General features: G+C 39.4%; 1 protein-coding gene across 6 annotated transcripts in view; it reads left to right on the top strand.

Annotated features, from left to right (window-relative positions):
• Window positions 1-21,626, top strand: part of STIM1 (stromal interaction molecule 1) — a 185,052-nt gene that overhangs the window by 128,272 nt on the left and 35,154 nt on the right. For all 6 annotated transcript variants that reach the window (XM_025928173.2, XM_086678157.1, XM_086678159.1 and 3 more), the window contains one exon: window positions 2,966-3,080. In XM_025928173.2, the coding sequence (XP_025783958.1) occupies window positions 2,966-3,080 (115 nt within the window). The remainder of the gene's footprint in view (window positions 1-2,965; window positions 3,081-21,626) is intronic.

The raw sequence follows: 21,626 nt of genomic DNA, 5'->3' as shown, positions 1-21,626 counted from the left end.
GGGCTAGCACAAAAATAGAAATATGATTGAGGTGCCTGAGTGACTCAGTCGGTTAAGTGTCTGACTGCAGCTCAGGTCATGATCTCATAGTTGGCGGGTTTGAGACCCAAGTTGGGCTCTGCACAGACAGCTCAGAACCTAGAGCCTGCTTTGGATTCTGTGTCTCCTGTCTCTCTCTCTGCCCCTCCCACACCTGTGTTCTCTGTATCTCTCAAAAATAAAATAAATAGACTGAAAAAAACTAGTTAAAAAAAAGAAATATCATTTAGTGCAGAAGAATGCAGAGCCTAGAAATATACTCAACTATATATAAGGACTTAATTATTACTAAATAGCATTTTTAAAAATGAATAAAAGATAATTTATTGAATGGGGTTGGGATAACAGTGTGGCAACTTGGGAAAAATTGTTAAAATTCACAATTTACAGCATATAATGAATCAAAGGTCAGGTGCCTTAAAAGGCTGACTATTAAAAAATCATAAAAAATACTTTAATCAGTTTAGTTTTTCTAAGAATCAACAAAATCTTTTTGCTCTGGGCTTTTCACCATGCCACTTGCATAATCCTTATTAAAAAATAAATTTTCTCACCAACTACAAATAAGAGGTTGGGGAGCTGGAGAACCTAACCCTTGTTGTCAACTGAATTTAGTTGAGGCTGGAGGGCACGAAGGGCTGTCTAGCCTGTGCATGTGAGCACTGCCTTTACCTCCTTATCTCACGAGACGTCTTGACTTCCTAACACCACTCCAGCCTCTGTGGGAGTGTAGCCAGGCCACACCCAAACCACAGGTAGAAGAATGGGTTAGAGCTGCGCCGCAATAGGTGGCCATTAGCCACATGTGGTCATTTAGCTCTGCATTAATTTTTTTTTTTTAAATCTCAGGGTTTGTGTGTGTGTGTGTGTGTGTGTGTGTGTGTGTCTGTGTGTGTGTGTGTTTGTCACACTAGCCACATTATGAGTGCCCAGTGGCCACATGTGCCTAGTGGGGACTGTTTGGACAGGACAGATATTGAACATTTCCATCATTGCAGAAAGTTGTATTAGACGGTGCCATGTTATAGTTGTAGACACTTTCAAGTTCCTTGTGCCCAGCAGGCTATATTCTGACTCGGTTGAGAGTGCACCAGTGTGGACTTGCTTCAAACTTCTCTCCTGAGTCATTAAGACTTAGATGTCTTAATATCCCCAAAACCCAGGGGGAGGAAATCACCTCTTGATTATGGGTCTAGGTAATCTGTCAGTCATCTGTTTGTTTAGATAGTAACATTTACTGATGTTACGCTGGGTCAGACCCTTTCCTAGACACAAAGGGTGAGAAAAAAGAAGGATAAGAGACATTTCCTGAAAATCCTACTAAACTATGTTTTAAAAACATAGTGATTGGGGCGCCTGGGTGGCGCAGTCGGTTAAGCGTCCGACTTCAGCCAGGTCACGATCTCGCGGTCCGTGAGTTCGAGCCCCGCGTCGGGCTCTGGGCTGATGGCTCAGAGCCTGGAGCCTGTTTCCGATTCTGTGTCTCCCTCTCTCTCTGCCCCTCCCCCATTCATGCTCTGTCTCTCTCTGTCCCAAAAATAAATAAACGTTGAAAAAAAAAATTAAAAAAAAAAAAATAAAAACATAGTGATCAAAATTGCATATTTCTTTGATGTTTGAGGCTCTAGGAAAAACCGGGATCAAGTGTTCAATCTTGTACATACTAATGAGGTTAAGAATCTGGCTGAATGAGTATCTGTGAAGTTAATTACCAGTTAAATTTCTAAAAGCTTTGATTTGTTTGGCTTTTCTTCTTTCTTATAAGGGTGTATATTATGAAAAGAAATACCAGTAATTTAAAGGACAGCGTATATAGTGCTGGGGGAAAATTTGGACTGTAAAGTCAGATATCTTGGGTTGGAATACAAATTCATCACTTGAGCAAATGTTTGAGTTACCTAATGCTGTATAACGAACTTCCCCAAAACTCGGTGGCTTCAAACAGCAACATTTATTTTGTTATTTATCTGCAATCTGGGCATCGCTCAGTAGGGACAGCTCATCTGTGTCCACTTGGCATCAGATGCAGTGACTCAAAAACTGGGGGCTGGAATCACCTGAAGTCTCAGTCACTTGTCTGAGTCCTGGGCTGGGGAGACAAACAGCTGGGCTGCTCAGATATCTGTCTATATTTCTATGTAGTCTTTCCATATGTTCTCCCCATAATGGTGGCTTTGGGGGTAGCCAGGCTTCATGTATGTTAGCTCAGAGCTCTCAAGGCATGTGTCCCAAAATGGAGAAGGCCAGGTGAAATCTGTATTGCCTTTTCTAACCTACCCTTGGAAGCCACTCGACATCACTGCTGCCATATTCTGTTTGTTAGAAGATGAGTCACAAATGTCAGCCTATATTCCAGGGGAGGGGAATTCTCCTTTTGTGGGAGGATTATCTAGAATTGTGGACATATTTTAAAACCATCATAGCAAGTAATTAAACCTCTCCAAATTTAATGTGATTTGGGGGTAAGTTGCATTATCTTAGCATAGTTCTGTTCTCGTTTGTAAAATAGGTGTGATAATTCATTGGTTGTGGGGATTAGATGAGAAAATATTGTAGAAGTTCTTGGAATATTGCTTAGTATATAAACAGGTGATCCAAAAATTGATAATTCTTTTTCCCTATCCTTCTTCCTTTTTCTAGTGTATTGAATTCCAGTTAACTATCATTTATTATCTTTCCATAATTAAAAAAATACGAGGAAGAAATTGCTTATTCTTTTTTTTTTTTCAAGTGAAACGTACAACAAAGAAGAAGAGGTAGTCTAGTTGGCAGCTAGGACATATGCACATGAAGGACATAAGAGTGATGTGGTACACTTATACATTGGGTGGATGGAATGTGCTATGGAAAGTTAGATGGCCTGTGTGGAGATCTCGGTGGGCTGACCCTAGGTATCCCTTGTGACTTGTGTGCTTTTTCCTTGCAGTTCCTGAGGGAAGACCTCAATTACCATGATCCGACAGTGAAACACAGCACCTTCCATGGTGAGGATAAGCTCATCAGTGTGGAGGACCTGTGGAAGGCATGGAAGTCTTCAGAAGGTAATAGGCAGCTTGGTTATCGATCCTAGTTGCTGGAAGGTTTAGAGAAGACAGAAGAAGATGGGCAGCAACTTGGCCTTAAAAGTACATGAGTATAAAATGCTTTGTAAAGAGCAAATTATTAAAATGGTTCTACATATAGTCACTGAATAAGACTGAATCTAGTCACCATGTTGGGAAAGGGGGAAGATGCTTCAAATAGAGTTGGAGCTGCTCTTCATTAGAATTCTAAATGGTTCTATCCTATCCCCACCCATCTCCTTCCTACCTACCACAGTCTCTGCTGCTTCTCCAGAGGTAGGGAGCTTACTGGCCTTTTGAGGCAGCCCCTTCCTTCTATCAGTCTCTACTTGGTCTCAGCTCTGCTGAGTCCTAGATGATTCAAAGATTGGGTGGAAGTAAGATGGAATCTCCCCTGAGTCTTTTCTTTTCCAGGTTAAATAGCCAGGTTCTTTGAAGAAAACATGTTTTCTCAGCCTCTTCCTCCTCTTGGTCTCCTGCCTGTGAACATTTCTGTTAATATCTTTCTTAGATCATAGTTCTTAGAGTCAGACACAGACCCGCAGGAATGGTTTGACCAGCGCAGAGTTGAACAGGATCGCCAGCTTCTTAGTTCTGGACTCTGCACATCAGCTAATGCAGTCTGATTTGATACTGGAGCCTTCAGCACTCACATCACTCTGCTAACTAATGTTGAACTTATTAAATAAAAACTTTAGTTACTTTTCATGTATAAAATTGTTAAACCAGGACTACCATTTTTTTTCCTGAAACATTTGCTTCAGAGCTGTGAGTGAAAGAGCATATCTAATAGTGTGAAGCTTGACAAGGAAGGGAAAAACAGGGTTTTTGCGTCCTCTCCATCTCTATCTGTGGCTAGAGTGTCCTTTGATACTAACAGGATTGAAAGCGGTCTCTTTGCAGGGTCTCATAAGATAGGTCTTGATGCTAAGAAGGGTTAAACATAAGTGACCATCAGGGCCCTTCCTTTGCAGATGAGGAGCCTTAGGCCTAGATTTATAAAGTTACTTGTTCATTGTCATGCATTTAGTACATTGTAAAGCTAGGACTCAGACCTGGACCTTCTGCTCACTGGATCAAGGCTTTTCCATGCCATCTGGGTTGAAAGCGCTGGTCTGGTGGTAGAGAAAAACCAGTTTGGGTAGGAATGAGGCAGTTTTTATTTTTGTTTTAATCTTACCTAGGATTATAGAATTTTAGATCTGGAAGGGATTATCTATAAGGTAGGTTGAGAACATTAAATTTAAAACAAGAAGACCTGGGGGTGCCTGGGTGGCTCAGTCAGTTAAGCTTCCGACTCTTGGTTTCAGCTCAGGTCATAATCTCACAGCTTCGTGGGTTAGAGCCCCACATCGGGCTATGCTCGGACAGTGTGGAATCTGCTTGGGATTTTCTCTCTCTCCCTCTCTCTTTGCCCCTACCCCACTTGAGCTGACTCTGTCTCTCTCAAGATAAATAAATAAACTTAAAAAAAAAAAAAAAAGCAAGAAGACCTGGATTCTAGTCCTATTTCTGGCATGGACAGGCTGATACCTCTTATTAACTCTGTGTTTTTATCAATCTAGAAGAAGCTTAAGTTAGCTTTACAGACGGCTTTCTGGAAATCTTTAAAAGCTGAGTTCCTTGTGGGGGCTTTGTTTAATAGCTCCTGAGCAACTCAGGCTGTTTACTGATGAGAAATCAAGCAGTGAAGTGATCTTTGGAATTATACTGGCACTGCCAGGAAAAATCTTCTACTCGTACTGTTTAATTTTAGTTTTCTTCTTTTTTTGTAACAACATAAGGACATGGCGCCTGGGTTTTAAGAGTGGGTTTCATAAGTGGGAACTTGGAATGAAAGATGGCAGGGAGAGCATTCCTGGCCTTCTCAAAGCTCAAACACAAGTAGCTGGGAAGGGAAAGTGACCAAGAGAGGGCAGAAACAGGAGTAAATCATAATACTAAAAAGTAGCCAAGACAGTTTTTTGGTAAGAACTTTATTCCTGGACTCAGCAACTATTTGGAACACTTCCAAGTGTGTTCTAAATGACAGGAAGATGGAAGACAATGGAATGAGTTTTGAGGAGTTGGTCCCCGTTACTGATGAGCAAGGGATATTCCAGTGCACTGTGATGTAGCTCACAGCTAAGCTGAGAAGTGACATGTATGTATCATTTTAGGGTTTTCTCACTATGTGTCATGCCTGGTGGTTTGACAAGCTAAAAGTAAGAATCTTCATGGGTACTGTTCCTCCTAACAATTTGCTTCATTATTTAGAGCAAGGCCCCTAATCTCTGGAGTGATGATTTCCAGAGCTACAAAAAGCATGTAATACTCTGGCAGTCGCTCAAAGTGGCTGGTATGAGTTTTGCTAGATGATATAGATATCAGCAGTGTTCATTTGTGTTCAGAACATTAGCTGACTAATGTCAGTACCATCTATGTGATTAGTTGTTAACATTTTCTGACTGATACTGAGAGCCAGTCTTTCCTTCATGTTGTTTAGATTTTAACAGAAAAGACTGATAATTGCTACATTAGCCAGTTCTGGACTTCAATAATAAAAACAGCAACAACGAAGAAACTACTCTGATATTTACATGATATTTGATGTGTGCTAGCCACTGTTCTGAATGATTTATATATGTTAATTCATTTCTCACGAAAACCCTTTGAAGTATAAATACTATGATGGTCTGCATTTACAGATGAGGAAAATGAGGCAGAGAGTGTTTGATGAAATAATGTAATGCACTTCTTTCTAACCAGAGTTAGTACAGACTTCACAAATTAAGAGCATAGTCCTCAGTAAGACTGCTCTCACTTTAGATACCAACCAGCCATAAACCCTGGGTGTTCCCAGCCACCTCTGCTCTGACCAACTGGCTACAAATCACAGTTCCCACTATCCCCCAGGTTTGGTAATTTACTGCATGACTCACAGAACTCAGGAAAGTGCTGTACTTCTGATTACAATTTTATTAGAATGGATAAAAGTTAGGACCAGCCAAAAGAAGAGACCAATAGGGTGAGGTCTGGGAGGGTCCTGAATTTGGGACTTCTGTATCTTCTGCCCCTGGAATCAGGACATATCACCCTCCCTAGCACATTAATCATGGGTGTGTTTGCTAACCAGAAAGCTCATCCGAGCCTCAGGATCCAGAGGTTTTACTGAGGTCCGATTACATGGGCATGATTGATTGAATCACTGGCTGCATGACGGCTCTTCATCTCCAGCCCCCTGTTCCTTTCTGATGGTTGGGCTGATATCTCCTGGCCCAAAGCCCCAATCCTCTAGTCAGCTGGTTGGTCTTTCTGGCAACTAGTCCCCATCCAGAGTCATCTCATTAGCTCAAACTCAAGTGTGATCCAAGGAGCCCCACCATGAATAACAAAGATATTCCTATCACCAGGGAAATTGACACCAAATTGACACCAAATTTGAAGTGTCTTTGAAGACAAAGACCACCAAATTCTTTGTTGTACAAAATTAAATAAGAAGGAGCTGAACAAACAGGGCTGAGGAAGGATCAAGAACAAGGGGGAACTCCAGGGATCCCAGCAGCAGGGTCTAGGGGATTGGCCTTTTCTAATTGGCTACTCTTGGATGTCTCCACTTCGTTCATTTTTCATCTAAGTATCTTTGCTCAACAGTGAGATATGGTGGAGGGAAAATCAGATTGGCATAGTTTGTATCACAGACTTATTATGTAAGGTAGTGGTAGTGAGAGCTTAGACTGTGGGGGCGGGGGCAGCAATTTCCAGTCCCTCTAAGGCCCTGTGAGGTAGGGGGAGTGGTAGTTTTTTTAAAGGGATGCCAGGTAGATTTTGTAGAATCTTTGAGAAATAGAATTGTTTGCATATTTGAGCTAGGGGAAATAGTAACAGTGTCCTTAGAAGGGTTGCTGGGAGGACTGACCTAAGAGGACTCTCTTCTAAAGAAAGCATGGCTTCCATTCTTCTAAACAAAGTACATCATGTCTATTTTTTCTCCCCTTTCCTGGACATGAGATTTTAAAAGATGCTATCTGCCAAACTTAAGTAACAATTTCGTTCTCCATTTGTATAGATCAAAGACATATTAAAGTATCAATTTTGATTCTAACTAAAATGATTCCAGCTAAAAGCAAAAGTACTTGGTATTCTAGTGTGACTCTGAACTTTGTCTTGAGAAAATGTTTACTTTCTACTGGAAATGATTTGGAAATAATTCCAAAGGATAATTTAGAAATAATAAACTCACAGATCTCCAGTTCTGTCTGTGCTATTCTTTGCAGAATGGGATTTTTCACAGGAGGCAGTGGAGCAGTACTGGCAAACCAGGAGGCTTTTAGAGAGAAACCCAGCAGAACTGGCCTTTCTCTGTTGATATAGCACAGCAGGGGCAAGTGGCATTGGACTTCTGTCTAAACCATTTCAGAAGTCATATCAGTATAAAAGAGTTGGCATCCCCTTATTGCTTTTACATAAACCCAGTGAGACATATGTTTCTTCTGTTCCTTTAGCTCTATAAAAATTACTTTGCTAAGTGAATCTTCAAGTCATTTAGTTAACTGCCTCAGCCATTGTTGCTACATTTTGGGGGAGAGAGATACAACTGGCTTTTTATTTCTCTTGGATTCTTTTAGATACTTTTTCTCCAATAACAAAAAATAATTAGCATCAATGCAGTGATTTAAAACTTATCACAGGCATTTTCTATTTATATTAAATAGCTGCTTGAGGGTAAACGTTCTTACTTGTATCCCCATTTAATAAAGGAGCATCTCTCACCTATTTCTGTTACCAAGTCCTGAGGATTCTATCTCTCTTATATATATTTTATATGCATCTCCTATGATACTGCCTTAGTTCAACTTCATCTTTTTGAAAGATTTATTGAGTTATAACTGATAATACAATCAGGTGTAAATATTTAAAGTGTATAATTTTTTAAAGTTTTGACACATGTATTCAGATGGCTATCCTTTATGAGATACATGCTTTGCAAAGATTTTCTCCCAGTCTGTGGCTTATCATTCTTTTAATAGTATCTTTTGAAGAACAGTAAGTTTTAATTTTTCTGAGGTCCAGTGTTTCAATTTATGCTTTTAAGAATTATGCTTTTGGTGTCATATGTAAGAAATATTTGCCTAACCCAAGGTCACACAAGCATTTTCTCCCATGTTTTCCTCTAGAAGTTTTATAGTTGCAGGTTTTACATTTAGGCCTCTAATCTGTTCTGTATTAATTTGTGGATGTTAGTGTTAAGTATGAGTCCAAGTCCTTCTTTGTGCTTATGTGTGTCTCAGTTGTTTCTAGAACCATTTGTTGAAAATTCTGTCCTTTCTCCCACCGCATTACCTGGTCTTTTGTTAAAAACCAGTTGTCCATATAAGTATGGGTTTATTTCTGGTCTTTGTATTCGGATCCACTGATCTATTTGCCTGTCCTTATGTCAATACCATGCAATTTTGATTACAATAGTCTTATAATAACTCTTTTAGTCAGATAGTGTTAGCTCTCCAACTTTGTTTTCTTTTTTCAAGTTGTCCTGGCTGTTTGATCTCGAATCAACTTGTCAATTTCTATAAAAAAAGCCTACTAGGGGGGCGCCTGGGTGGCGCAGTCGGTTGAGCGTCCGACTTCAGCCAGGTCACGATCTCGCGGTCCGTGAGTTCGAGCCCCGCGTCAGGCTCTGGGCTGATGGCTCAGAGCCTGGAGCCTGTTTCCGATTCTGTGCCTCCCTCTCTCTCTGCCCCTCCCCCGTTCATGCTCTGTCTCTCTCTGTCCCAAAAATAAATAAACGTTGAAAAAAAAAAATTAAAAAAAAAAAAAAAAAGCCTACTAGGATTTTGACTGGCATTGCATTGAATCTATAGCTCAGTTTGAGAGAACTGACATCTTGACAATATTGAGTTTTCTGATCGATGTATAAGGTATATCTCCCCATTTAGTTAGGATATATATTTTGTAGTTTTCAGCGTACAGGTCTTTCATACCTTTTGTCAGATTTATCTCTAAGTATTTCATAGATTTTGATGGTATTATAAATAGTACTTTTTTTTTTTTCAACGTTTTTTATTTATTTTTGGGACAGAGAGAGACAGAGCATGAACGGGGGAGGGGCAGAAAGAGAGGGAGACACAGAATCGGAAACAGGCTCCAGGCTCTGAATCATCAGCCCAGAGCCCGACGCGGGGCTCGAACTGACGGACCGCGAGATCGTGACCTGGCTGAAGTTGGACGCTTAACCGACTGCGCCACCCAGGCGCCCCATAAATAGTACTTTTAAAATTGTGGTAAAATATATAAAAAAGTTGACCACATAAATGGTATTTAATTCCTGATTGTTGTTTATATATAGACATATAATTGATTTTTATATATTGGTCTTGTATTCTGCAACCTTGCTAAACTCACTTATTTGTGAGATGCCATCAGAGTTTAAACTGAGATAATCAAGTCTTCTAGTAAAGAAAGTTTTGTTGTTTTCTTTTCCAATCTGGATGCCTTTAAAAAAGTCTTCTTCTTGTCTGATTGCCCTGGTTAGTATCTCCAGTACAGTGTTGGGAGAAGTGGTAAGAGTAGGTATCATTGTCTTGGTTCTGATCTTAAGGAGGAAAGACTCCAGTCTTTCATCATTAAATATAAACATTAAATATAAATATAAACATCATTAAATATAAATATAAACATCATTAAATATAAAATATAAATATTTTATATAAATATAAAATGTTTATATAAATATAAACATTTATCAGATTGAGGAAGCTATTACTAATTTGCTGAGAAATTTTTTATCAGGAATGGATATTGGATTTAAAAAAAATTTTTTTTTAACGTTTTATTTATTTTTGAGAGAGGGAGAGACAGAGCATGAACAGGGGAGGGTCAGAGAGAGGGAGACACAGAATCTGAAACAGGCTCCAGGTTCTGAGCTGTCAGCACAGAGCCCGACGCGGGGCTCGAACTCACGGACCGCGAGATCATAACCTGAGCTGAAGTCGGCCGCTTAACCGACTGAGCCACCCAGGTGCCCCGGATATTGGATTTTTATCAAATGAGTTTTCTGTGTCTATTGAGATGATTTCCTGGTTTTTCTGTTTTTGTTTGCTAAGATGGTGAATTACATTGATTAATTTTTGAATGTTAACCCTGCATCCTTGGGATAAACCCCACTTGGTCATCATCCTTTTACTATATGGTTGGATTCTATTTGTTAAAATTTTATTTCATATTTTTATACCTTTGTTAATGAGGGATAGTGGTTTATAGTTTTCTTGTAATATCTTTGTTTTTGGTATCAGTATTATGCTGACCTCATTAAATTAATTGGGAAGTAGTCTTCAATTTTTCAGAAGACTTCATATATAATTGGTATTACTTTTCCTTAAATACTTGGTAGAATTCACTAGTAAAGCCATATGAGCCTGGTGTTGTCTTTGTAGGAAGGTTTTTAAAATTTTTTTTTTTTTTTTTTTTTTTTTTAACGTTTATTTATTTTTTTGGGACAGAGAGAGACAGAGCATGAACGGGGGAGGGGCAGAGAAAGAGGGAGACACAGAATCGGAAACAGGCTCCAGGCTCTGAGCCATCAGCCCAGAGCCCGACGCGGGGCTCGAACTCACGGACCGCGAGATCGTGACCTGGCTGAAGTCGGACACTTAACCGACTGCGCCACCCAGGCGCCCCTGTAGGAAGGTTTTTAATGACAGTGTCAATTTCTTTCATAGGTATAGGACTGTTAGGTTATTTACTTCTTCAGTGAGCTTTTGTAGTTTGTGTCTTCAATTTGTCTATTTCATTACATTGTCAAATTTATAGGCATACATTTATTCATAATCTTTTCTTATTATTCTTTTAATATATTGATATACCCAAAGAACCAGTGTTTGGTTTCAAGGATTTTCTCTATTGTTAGCTATTTCATTGATTTTTACTTTGATCTTTATTATTTTCTTTCTTCTGTTTACTTTGGGTTTAACTTGTTCTTTTCTGGTTTGTTAAGGTGGAAACTGAGGTCATTGACTTGAGACCTTTCCTGTTTTCTAATATTGGCATTTAGTACTATAAATTTCCTGTAAGTACTGCTTTAGCAGCATTTCACAAATTCTGGTCTGTTGTGGCTTTTTGCTTTTTCCTAACTGATTTATAGGTAGCATAGACAGAGTAAAAATACCTAAAATGAAAGCACAACTGGTGGTAAATCCTTATTCTTTTTTTTTTTTTTTTTTTTTTTTGGTCTGATACAGTCTTCAATAACTTGATATCCCTCAATAATGTATTCCAATTTGAGGAATTATTTTGGCCCTGGAAATTCATGCCTCTGAAATCTGTCTTGTATCTTATATTCATCTAGTATTGGCTCTTCACCATGTTAGATGATATGTTTTATTTTTATTTTTATTCAACTCAAATATTCTATTTACTTTCTATTTCCTTTTTGATATCTTCTTTGATTCATGAGTTTTTTTTTTAGAAGGATGGTATGTAGTTTTCAAATGTTAGGGGATTTTCTAAAGATTTTTCTGTTATTGATTTCCAGTTTAATTCCATTGTGGTTTGAGAACATACTTTGTATGGCTTGAATCCTTTACAGTTTTTTAAAACATTTTATTATGTTTCTGAATATTATATATCTTGGTACATGTTCCATATGCATTTGGCTGTTGTTGGGTGGAGTGTTCAATAAATGTCAATCAGGCCATGTTGGTTGACGGTGTGGTTCATGTCTACTAGATCTTTGCTGATTTTCTGCCTAGTTGCTCCATCAGTTATTGAGGGGGAGTATTTAAATTTTCAACTATAATATTGGATTTGCCTATTTTTTCTTGCAATTAGTTCTGTGAGTTTTTGCTTCATGTATTTTGAAGGTATGTTACTAGGTGCATACAGATTTAGGATTATTTATTTATTTATAATGTTTATTTATTTTTGAGAGAGACAGAATGTGAGTGGGGAAGGGGCAGAGAGAGGGAGACACAGAATCCAAAGTGGGCTCCAGGCTCTGAGCTGTCAGCATAGACCATGATGTGCGGCTTGAACTCACTAACGGTGAGATCATGACCTGAGCTGAAGTTGGACGCTTAACCGACTGAGCCACCCAGGTGCCCCTGTTATTATTTTTTTTAAGTTTATTTATTTAAGGGGTGCCTGGATGACTCAGTCAGTTAAGCATCTGACACTTGATTTTGGCTCACGTCATGATCTCATGGCTTGTGAGTTTGAGCCCTTCATTGGGCTCTGTGCTGACAGTGAGGAGCCTACTTGGGATCCTCTCTCTCTCTCTCTCTCTCTCTCTCTCTCTCTCTCTCCCCCTCCCCCTCTCCCTCTGTCTCTGCCCCTCCTTCACTTACCCTGTCTCTGTCTCTCCCAAAATAAGTAAATAAACTTAAAAACAAAAAAACAAAAAAAACAAAAAAAAAAAGGAAGAAAGAAAGAAAGAAAGAAAGAAAGAAAGAAAGAAAGGAAGGAAGGAAGGAGGGACTGGGTGGCTCAGTCGGTTGGGCATCCAGCTTCGTCTCAGGTCATGATCTCACGGTTCATGGGTTCAAGCCCCACATTGGGCTCTCTGATGATAGTTCAGAGCCTGTAGCCTGCTTTGGATTCTTTGTCTCCCTCTCATTCTGCCCTTCCCCAACTTGTGCATGTGCGCTCTCTCTCTCTTTCGCTCTCTCTCTCAACAACAAAAAACAAACATTAAAAAAAGAAAAAAGAAATGCATTAAATATAAAAACACAAGTATATTAAAAGTAAATACATGGAAAAAGATACACAAAACTAATAATACTCAAAATAAAGCTATATTTATATCAAAATATCAAAATTATATCAAAATCTGATAGCACAGAGCCTGATGTGGGGCTTGAACCTATGAGACCGTGAGATCATGACCTGAGCCGATACTGAGTCACACCCTTACCTGACTGAACCACCCAGGCGCCCCTAAATGCATTTTTTTTTTAATATATGAGATTTCTTGTCAAATTGGTTTCCATAAATGCATTTGTTATAGGCAGTTTATGATTGGGTCTTATATTTTTTGGCAATCTGATAATCGCTGCCTTTTAGTTGGGGTATTTAGACCATTTACATTTAATGTGGATATTAATATGAGTAGATTTGAGGCTACTATCTTGCTATTTGTTTTCTGATATTTTTCCCTACTGTTTTTTCTTCTCTTTTCTTTTTTTTCTGCCTTATTTTGGGTTAATGAGTAGTTTTTTATAATTCCATTTGATCTTTTTTTTTGTTGTTTTAACCCTGTTTTGTTATTTTAGTGGTTGCTTTAGGCGATAAAATATGCATCTTTAATCTTTCATAGTCTTCTTTCTAGGGATGTTATTATTTTATTTGTTATTGAAATATAGTTGACAATATTTCATTAGTTTCAGGTGTATGACATAGTGATTCAACAACTCTATATATTATGTTTTACTCACCATAACTGTAGCTACTATCAGTTACCACACAATGCTATCTGCAACACCATTGATTATATCTCTATGCTGTACCTTTCATCACTGTGACTTATTCATTTCATAACTGGAAGCCTGTCCATCCCATTCCCCTTCACCTATTTTGCTCTTTCTCTAGCCCCCTCTCCTCTGGCAACCAACCACTAGTTTGTTCTCTGTGTTTGTTCTCTGGGTCTGTTTCTGCTTTGTTTGTTTGTCCATTTATATTGTTTTTTTAGATTCCACATATAAGTTAAATCATATGGTATTTATTTTTCTTGAACTTCCTTCACTTAGCATAATACCCTCCAGGTCCATCTGTGTTGTTGCACATGTTAAGATCTCATTCCTCTTTGTGGCTGAGTAGTATTTCAATGTATATATACCACATCTTCTTTATCCGTCATCTATCAATGGACACTTAGGTTGCTTTCATATCTTGGCTATTGTAAATAATGCTGTAATAAACAGGGGTGCATATGTTTTTTCAAGTTAGTGTTTTCATTTTTTTAATGTTTATTTATTTATTTTGAAATAGAGACAGAGAGAGTGAGAGAGAGAGAGAGAGCGAGCAAGCATGGGGGGGGGGGGAGAGGCAGAGAGAAAGAGAGGGAGAGAATCCCAAGCAGGCTCTGTGCTGTTGAGCACATGGGGCTCAATCTTGTGAACTGGGAGGTCATGACCTGAGCTGAAATCAATAGTGGGACACTTAACCAGCTGAGCCACCCAGGCACCCCAGTGTTTTCACTTTCTTTGAAAGTGACCCAGTGACTGCACCAATATACATTCCCACCAACAGCACATGAGGGTTCTCAAGAGCTATTATTACACCTTGTCACATAAAATAGTGTAAGAACCTAACACTAGTGTACTTCCATTTATTCCTAAATCTTAGTTCCACTCTCTGCACTGTGGCATGGAAATTCTTTCAGAGCCATAACTAGGACAAGTATATCACCTGCCTCATTTGTTTACCATCTCTTAAGGATCAATGTCCATTATAGCCTGATGTCCAGTGTCTTTAAAACCATTGTTTCATATATTTTGTCTTTTCTCTTCTTTTGGTTGTTTCAGGAGAGAGGGTGAATTCCATTGTAGTTACTTCATCTTAGCCTGAAGCAGAAACCTCAGCTTAATCACTTTGCTTGGATGCTTTCATACTGTACTTCTTGGCCTGTCTAGCTCTACTGCAGTTTGTCCTTCAATTGGTTCCAGAGGGATCTTTCTAAAGTAAATATCTGACCAGGTCTCTGCTTAAATTTTTCAGTGGCTTCTTATTTTTTATTTTTATTTTTTTAATAGTGAAACAAATATGCCAGAACACCAAATTTCTAGGTGGAAGAAATATTCTTAATTGGAACCTGGACTAATAAAGGTATTGCTAAAGATGTTACAAGTAAATTCCTGTGTAATCACATATGATAATCTTATGTTACTTGGAGGAGATAAATATTGGCTTTTCTATTCATTAGGTAACACTTGAGTTTGTGAAGAATTAGCAGTAAGCTTAGGTTACAACTGCTGTCTCATTTGGGACTTAACAAAATGAGGTACTTGAAAGCTTAGTAGTTGTTGATGAAACAAATTTTTATAGAAAATGCCATTGACTTTTTTTAGTGTTTATCAATGAGATGTTAAATGCTGAAATTAAATGTCCATTTGTAATCTCAACTGAATTATTTCAGTTGGGGGGAAAAAGTTCAATATGTATATATAAATAAAAACCTGGTGACCTTTTATATCCTGAGAGTTTCTTTATATTTTAATGCCATGTTTCTCCATCATGCCTTATTCACCTCTGTAGTATTGGCCCCCAAAAGTACTGTTTCCTCCTACAATTTGTGTAAACATGCCTTCATTACAAAAATAATAATAATAATAATCAGGGTGCCTAGGAGGCTCAGTTGATTAAGTGTCCAATTCTTGATTTCAGCTCAGGTCATGATCTCATGGTTTATAGGTTTGAGCCATGCATTGGGCTCTACACTGACAGCATGGAGCCTGCTTAATATTCTCTCTTCTTCTCTCTCTGCTTCCTCCTTCAAAATACATAAATAAACTTAAAAGAATTACTTGAAGAAATTACTTAAAAGAATTATACCTTCTATATACCAGGCATTGTGCTAGATTAGTTCAGCATGTCAGGCCCATGCTTATCTCTGTGATTCACTTATTTTCTTCTTTTTTACCACTCTTCATCACATCTACTCTATAGCTACACTAATTTATTTGCAGTTGGGAGGATATGTCGTTTCCTTTCATCCCATGTTGCTTTCATAGATACTGTTCCCTCTGTCCCTCCCCCTTGTTGATCTGATTAAATCCTATTTGACAAGACTCAATTTAAGTCTTCTTTTTATTTTCTCCTTTTATTCTCTTTATTTTCCATATTCTTTTCATTCTTTCTTTTATTTCAAGATTTTATTTAAATTCAAATTAGCTAATGGATAGCATATAGTATAGTATTGGTTTCAGGAGTAGAATTTAGTGATTCATGACTTACATATAGCACCCAAAGTATACCCTTCTTTAGGAAATCTTCCCTGGAGACCATAGTTTAGGTTTAGGTGCTTTCTGTGCTCCCACATCTCCTTACCCTTATCTCATCACAGCATTTAGTACACTAATTGCAATCATCTATTTCCTTGCCTGTTTTCCCATCAGATTGCTTGAGGACATTACCTTATATGATTTTATATCTTAACACTTTGCACAGGGCCTGGTCCAGCATAGGAATGTGGAAGACAGAAGTTTGTCCTTGGCTCTACCATTGTGAGATCTTACACAAGTTGTTTGGCTCATTCAACTTTCCAAAGCCTAGGTTCTCTTACTGCTCTGCAGCCGTGTAGACCGGGTTTGTGCTGGGTAGCCTAGTGGGCCTGTCACATGAGGCCTTGGCCCAAGTGCCAGATTCTCTTTACAGTGATGATTCAGGAGTTGAGGTTGACACCACATCAGAAAACTAAGACCCCTGCCTCCCTCTAGGTGCAGGTGGCAAACTGGTAGTGAGAGCCAGAAGGAAACCACTTAGAGAGACAATGGGCAACAACGTGTCTTTGCTCACATTTCTTCCCTCTGGTGAGCCTATAGGTGTATCCACCCAGATTCTAACCAGTTTTCAATATCTATCGCTTGTTGAATGAATGTATATTTCTTCATTCATATATATGAATGAAGAAGAAATTACTACTGAGTTTGTATTAAATCCTAGGTGTTTTCAAACATATGAACTCATTTAATTCAACAACTTGAAGAGATCAACACTGTTAGATGGTAAGCTACCTGGGTATCTGTCTCAATCACTGCTCTGTTTCCAGTGCCTGGCACAAAGTAGTACAAAATAAATGTTATGAATGACTGGAAAGAAATTTTATAGAAGGGGAAATTGAGGTTCAGAATGGTTAAGTGATTTACCCAAGGTGATCCATGGCCAATAGGATGGAAATCAAAGTCTTCCAGCTTCAAATCTAGTGCTTTTTCTGATAAATTTGACAATTAAAATCCAGCATTCTAACATGGCCAGGTATTTGGAAATCCTGAATGACTTCATTTTTTGTGGCTATTCTAAATTAAAGTAGGAGAGTTTACTCATTTTACATAAAAATCTTTCTCAAAGGGAAAAGGCCTTTTCCTATGAAGCATAGTGTGGAGGCCAGGATAGATCTTTACTATCCGAGAAGCTAACTGATCATCAATTTATAGAGTTCTCTGTTGATATGTATAAGTGCTTAAAAAAAAAAAAATTCTCTCCTTTACTTCAATGAGAAGTCTGTGGGGGGCAGTGATGCTGTTGGTGGGAAAACATAGTGGAAATCCTGATGGGATGTGCTACAAGTGATCCAGGACCTACAGATTGCCTTCATTTGTTAATTAATTAATTCATTCATTCATTCATTCATATTGATTCTCTTGTCCATTCAGTAAACTTTAGAGAGTATTTAGAATGATCTAGCCCTGTGTTAGACATTGGGGAATACAGAAATAGAAAAGACATGTTCCCTACCACCATAGTGCTTATATATAGCACAATGGAGAAGAGAGACATGTGACTAATAATAACACTATAACATACATGTTAGAAAAGAAGTCCGAATAAAGAAAGTGCTAAGTAAGCAGATAAGGGAGTGCTAGTGCTCATATTTTGAAGGTTTTAGAAGAGAGGATTTAGAAATGAGCTCCAAAGCATTTCCACAATGAAGAGCTGGAGCTAGGTTTTAAGGATTAGTTGGTGTTTGGCAGTCCACAAAGAGGGAAAAGAACTTTTCTGGAAATAGCAAAGACCTAGAAGTCTGAGAGCAATGTCCAAAGATGAGTAGCAAAATAGTGCAAGACACTGATTGTAGATCAGGTCTGCTAAATTCAGAGCAACAGCTGAGGCAGCATCCAGGGAAGAGCTGTGAAGTTCAGGTCATCTGTTTGGTATGAGTTTGACTGTTTACCCAGTGGTTTCCAGCTTCATAAGATAATCAGCTAGGTGCTAGAAGAGAATACTGTAGCTTATGCTCATATTGTATTTATTTCATTCGTTAATTTTTGTGTATGTTTTACAGTATACCTAATGTCAGTACATGAGTCTGATTTATAAATAGATAGTCCTGTGTTGGCAATGTATGCTCCAAATACAGGTAGGTTATGTCATTAAAAGGGTTGGAGACTACAAAGTTAATCACCTTATACACTTGTCTTATGAAGGACTATTTGGTGCTGAAAACACCAGAGATTGGCCTTCTCTGACGCTGTGTAGTATTGTCTGTCATTTTGCCCAGAGAGGTAGTTTTTGATCTCTCTAGGGGCCTCATGGACAGGCTTAGGGTGATGAGAGGCTCATGACTTTAGAAGACTGTCTCTTGCTTGCATATCCTCCTGGAATTTGGGCATGTGAGTCATTTGGAGACTATCTGTACTAAGCTCTCCTTGCCAAATTCTGTGGCCTTCTAACAGCCACAGCTCTCTGTACTTGCTATTACCTTTGTCCTCACTTTGGCCTGGAGATTCTTCCCATTTTCTCTTTTGGAATGAGAAAGTAGAACAAGCCTTTTAACTTTTAGGTACTTGAACCTTAGGGGTAAGGGACCCTGATATCTTGCCTTGGCTATTGATTGGGACACAGGGTCACTCTCAGATAAGGATACAGCCCATCCTGGCTTACTTTGCCCAGACTGTAGTGACTCTGGGTGGCCAACACCATGCTGCCAAGCTTACCTAGATAGCGTGTGTGCCTAGGTAACAGAATGATGTGTAGAGCACATGCACACACACACACACACACACACACACACACACACACACACTAAAATAACTACCTCGAGGTTTGTCCTGATATGCTAAAGCCATTATCCTCTTCCCAATAGCTTAGCCATGTAGGGGCTGACTATGTTAAGAGTCCATCCTCATTGGAATGCAGTGGCCCCCTTACCTTATAGACCTCCATCTCACTTAATGTCGTGTTTACAGCAGTGGTTCTTGGCTGGTGGGCAATTTTATCCCCCAGGGAACATTTCACAGTACGCAGAGACATTTTTGATTGTCATGACTGGCAGCATGCTACATCTCGTGGGTGGATGCCGGAGATATTGGTTAATATCCTCCACTGCAGAGGACAACCCCCCCCCCCCAACAAAGAATTATCCTATCCAAAATGTCAGTGGTGCAGAGACTGAGAAACCTTGGTCTAGAGTGACTCCTGCCCATCTGCACTGCAGTGTAAGGTGCAGATAGGGCAGTTCCTGCATGCCAAGTGTCTGTGTTTGGGCTTGTAGTAAGGCATCCTCCCAGGAGACAAAAGGCTCTTGTAGCACAGCTAGCCTCAGGCCTTTCTAGCAACAGAAAAGTGGCCTTCTTTCCACTCCACATGCCAAGCAGAAAGGCCCCATTGTGCTGGACGTGGCTGAGCTCCCTTGGCAGCAGTGGCAGGAGTGTGTTGTTCTCTGTACTTCACAGGCTGGTACTTGTCCATCTGCCTCGTATCTGTGTGTCCCTCTACTACACCTTCATTAGCCGACGTTCTAGACCATAGTAAATGAGCACATTTGTAATGTCTACTAATGGATACAAAGGCATATACATCCCGCTTTTTTTTTTATTTTTTTTTTAACGTTTATTCATTTTAGAGACAGAGAGAGACAGAGCATGAATGGGGGAAGGTCAGAGAGAGAGGGAGACACAGAATCTGAAACAGGCTCCAGGCTCTGAGCTGTCAGCACAGAGCCCGATGCGGGGCTCGAACTCACGGACCGCGAGATCATGACCTGAGCCGAAGTCGGTCGCCCAACCTACTGAGCCACCCAGGCGCCCCAACATCCCGCTTTTCTAACTCTGCTCTGTCATCCCTCCTTTCCCAAACCCTAGGATTTCAACATAGCTCTTGGAAATTAATTTCTCTTCTCTTTCCAATATATTCTAGTCTGGGAATTAGAAATTTAACCAAGCAATGACCAAGGATTAGGAAAACCTAATCCTCTGGGATCTTGTCTCCTAGGATGCAGTCTAAGTGCACTAGAGTGCCCCTCATTTCCTCCCAAGGCACCTTCCTTTTCTCACCTCCTGTGCCTCTGCAGACAGTTTAATGGATATCCAAAGTCTCAGCTACAAAACTTCCCTCCTGAGCTCTAGTAGCTTCTTGAGGACATCAAGAGTTCAGAGCGTTTTTGCCTCCAATTTTGTTTCATGCAGGATGTCTCAGTGTCTGCTTTGTACCACGTGCTGGGCTACACTGAAGGGGAAGTAGGTGAGTGAAGGGACAGGTCCAGCCTTCCAACTTCTCCAGCTTATCTGAGAGTGACAGAAGTAATTCAATATCTGAGGCATGTTTACCAGAGGAATGCCTATTTTTCTGACAGGGATTTCAGAAGTTAACCATCCACATGAGCTGTGTATTTGTTTAAGGAGATGATTGTTTCTCTTTGGAGGCCCACAATCAGACCATTTCTGGAATTCCTTGTTTGGGGTGGTTATTCCTTGAGTAAATTCTTATTGATGCTACTGTATAAGAAGCTTTACCTCAGAGACAGTGGGGTGAGCAAAAATGAACAGGACATAGTCCGTGTCTTTGATGTTTCCTGACTTTCATTTTTATTTATTTATTTAAAAAAAATTTTTTTTAACCTTTATTTATTTTTGAGACAGAGAGAGACAGAGCATGAACAGGGGAGGGTCAGAGAGAGGGAGACACAGAATCTGAAACAGGCTCCAGGCTCTGAGCTGTCAGCACAGAGCCTGACGCGGGGCTCGAACTCACAGACTGCGAGATCACGACCTAAGCCGAAGTTGGACGCTTAACCGACTGAGCCACCCAGGCGCCCCTGTTTCCTGACTTTTAAAGGAAAATTGGACAGCACTCTGATGAAAGACAGTTTTGGGGAAAGACATGGACCTTAAGTGAAGAGGGTGATAAATCTCATCGTTTCATTCTCTTTCGGAACATTTTTTGGCTTCTTGCTGCTTGCAGCAAGTAGTTTTCAAACTTGAGGAATGTACAAATTCCTTTTAAGGGAAATAATTTATCTTGGACCTACAATGCTGACTTAAACTGTTTTTATTATAACAATGATTACTCAAATTATTATCTAAATGTGTACAAACATAAAATGAGGTTTAAGGTGCTATATAAAATTTGTATACAAATATAAACAAAAACAGGTTTATACATTAAATGAAAGCAAACTTTATTTTTTTTAAAAAAATTTTTTTTCAACGTTTTTTATTTATTTTTGGGACAGAGAGAGACAGAGCATGAACGGGGGAGGGGCAGAGAGAGAGGGAGACACAGAATAGGAAACAGGCTCCAGGCTCCGAGCCATCAGCCCAGAGCCCGATGCGGGGCTCGAACTCACGGACCGCGAGATTGTGACCTGGCTGAAGTCGGACGCTTAACCGACTGCGCCACCCAGGCGCCCCTGAAAGCAAACTTTAAATCCAATAAAATGACATCTTTTTTGCTGCAACTCAGTTGCTCCCAGTCTTTTTAAGTTCAGTATGCTGGTATTCCTGGGTGCCATGTGATACACATATCCTATATGTCATTCGTCTACCTGTCTGTCTGTCTGTCTGTCTGTCTGTCTTTGTCTATCTGAGAGAGACAGCAAGAGCACAGGAGTGCATAATG

The sequence above is a fragment of the Puma concolor genome, chromosome D1 (assembly GCF_028749965.1).
Source record: "Puma concolor isolate L17-30 chromosome D1, mPumCon1.1.hap2, whole genome shotgun sequence".
Taxonomy (NCBI): Eukaryota; Metazoa; Chordata; class Mammalia; order Carnivora; family Felidae; genus Puma; species Puma concolor.
Note: the sequence above shows the minus strand (reverse complement) of the source record. Positions and strands in the feature narration are given on the sequence as shown.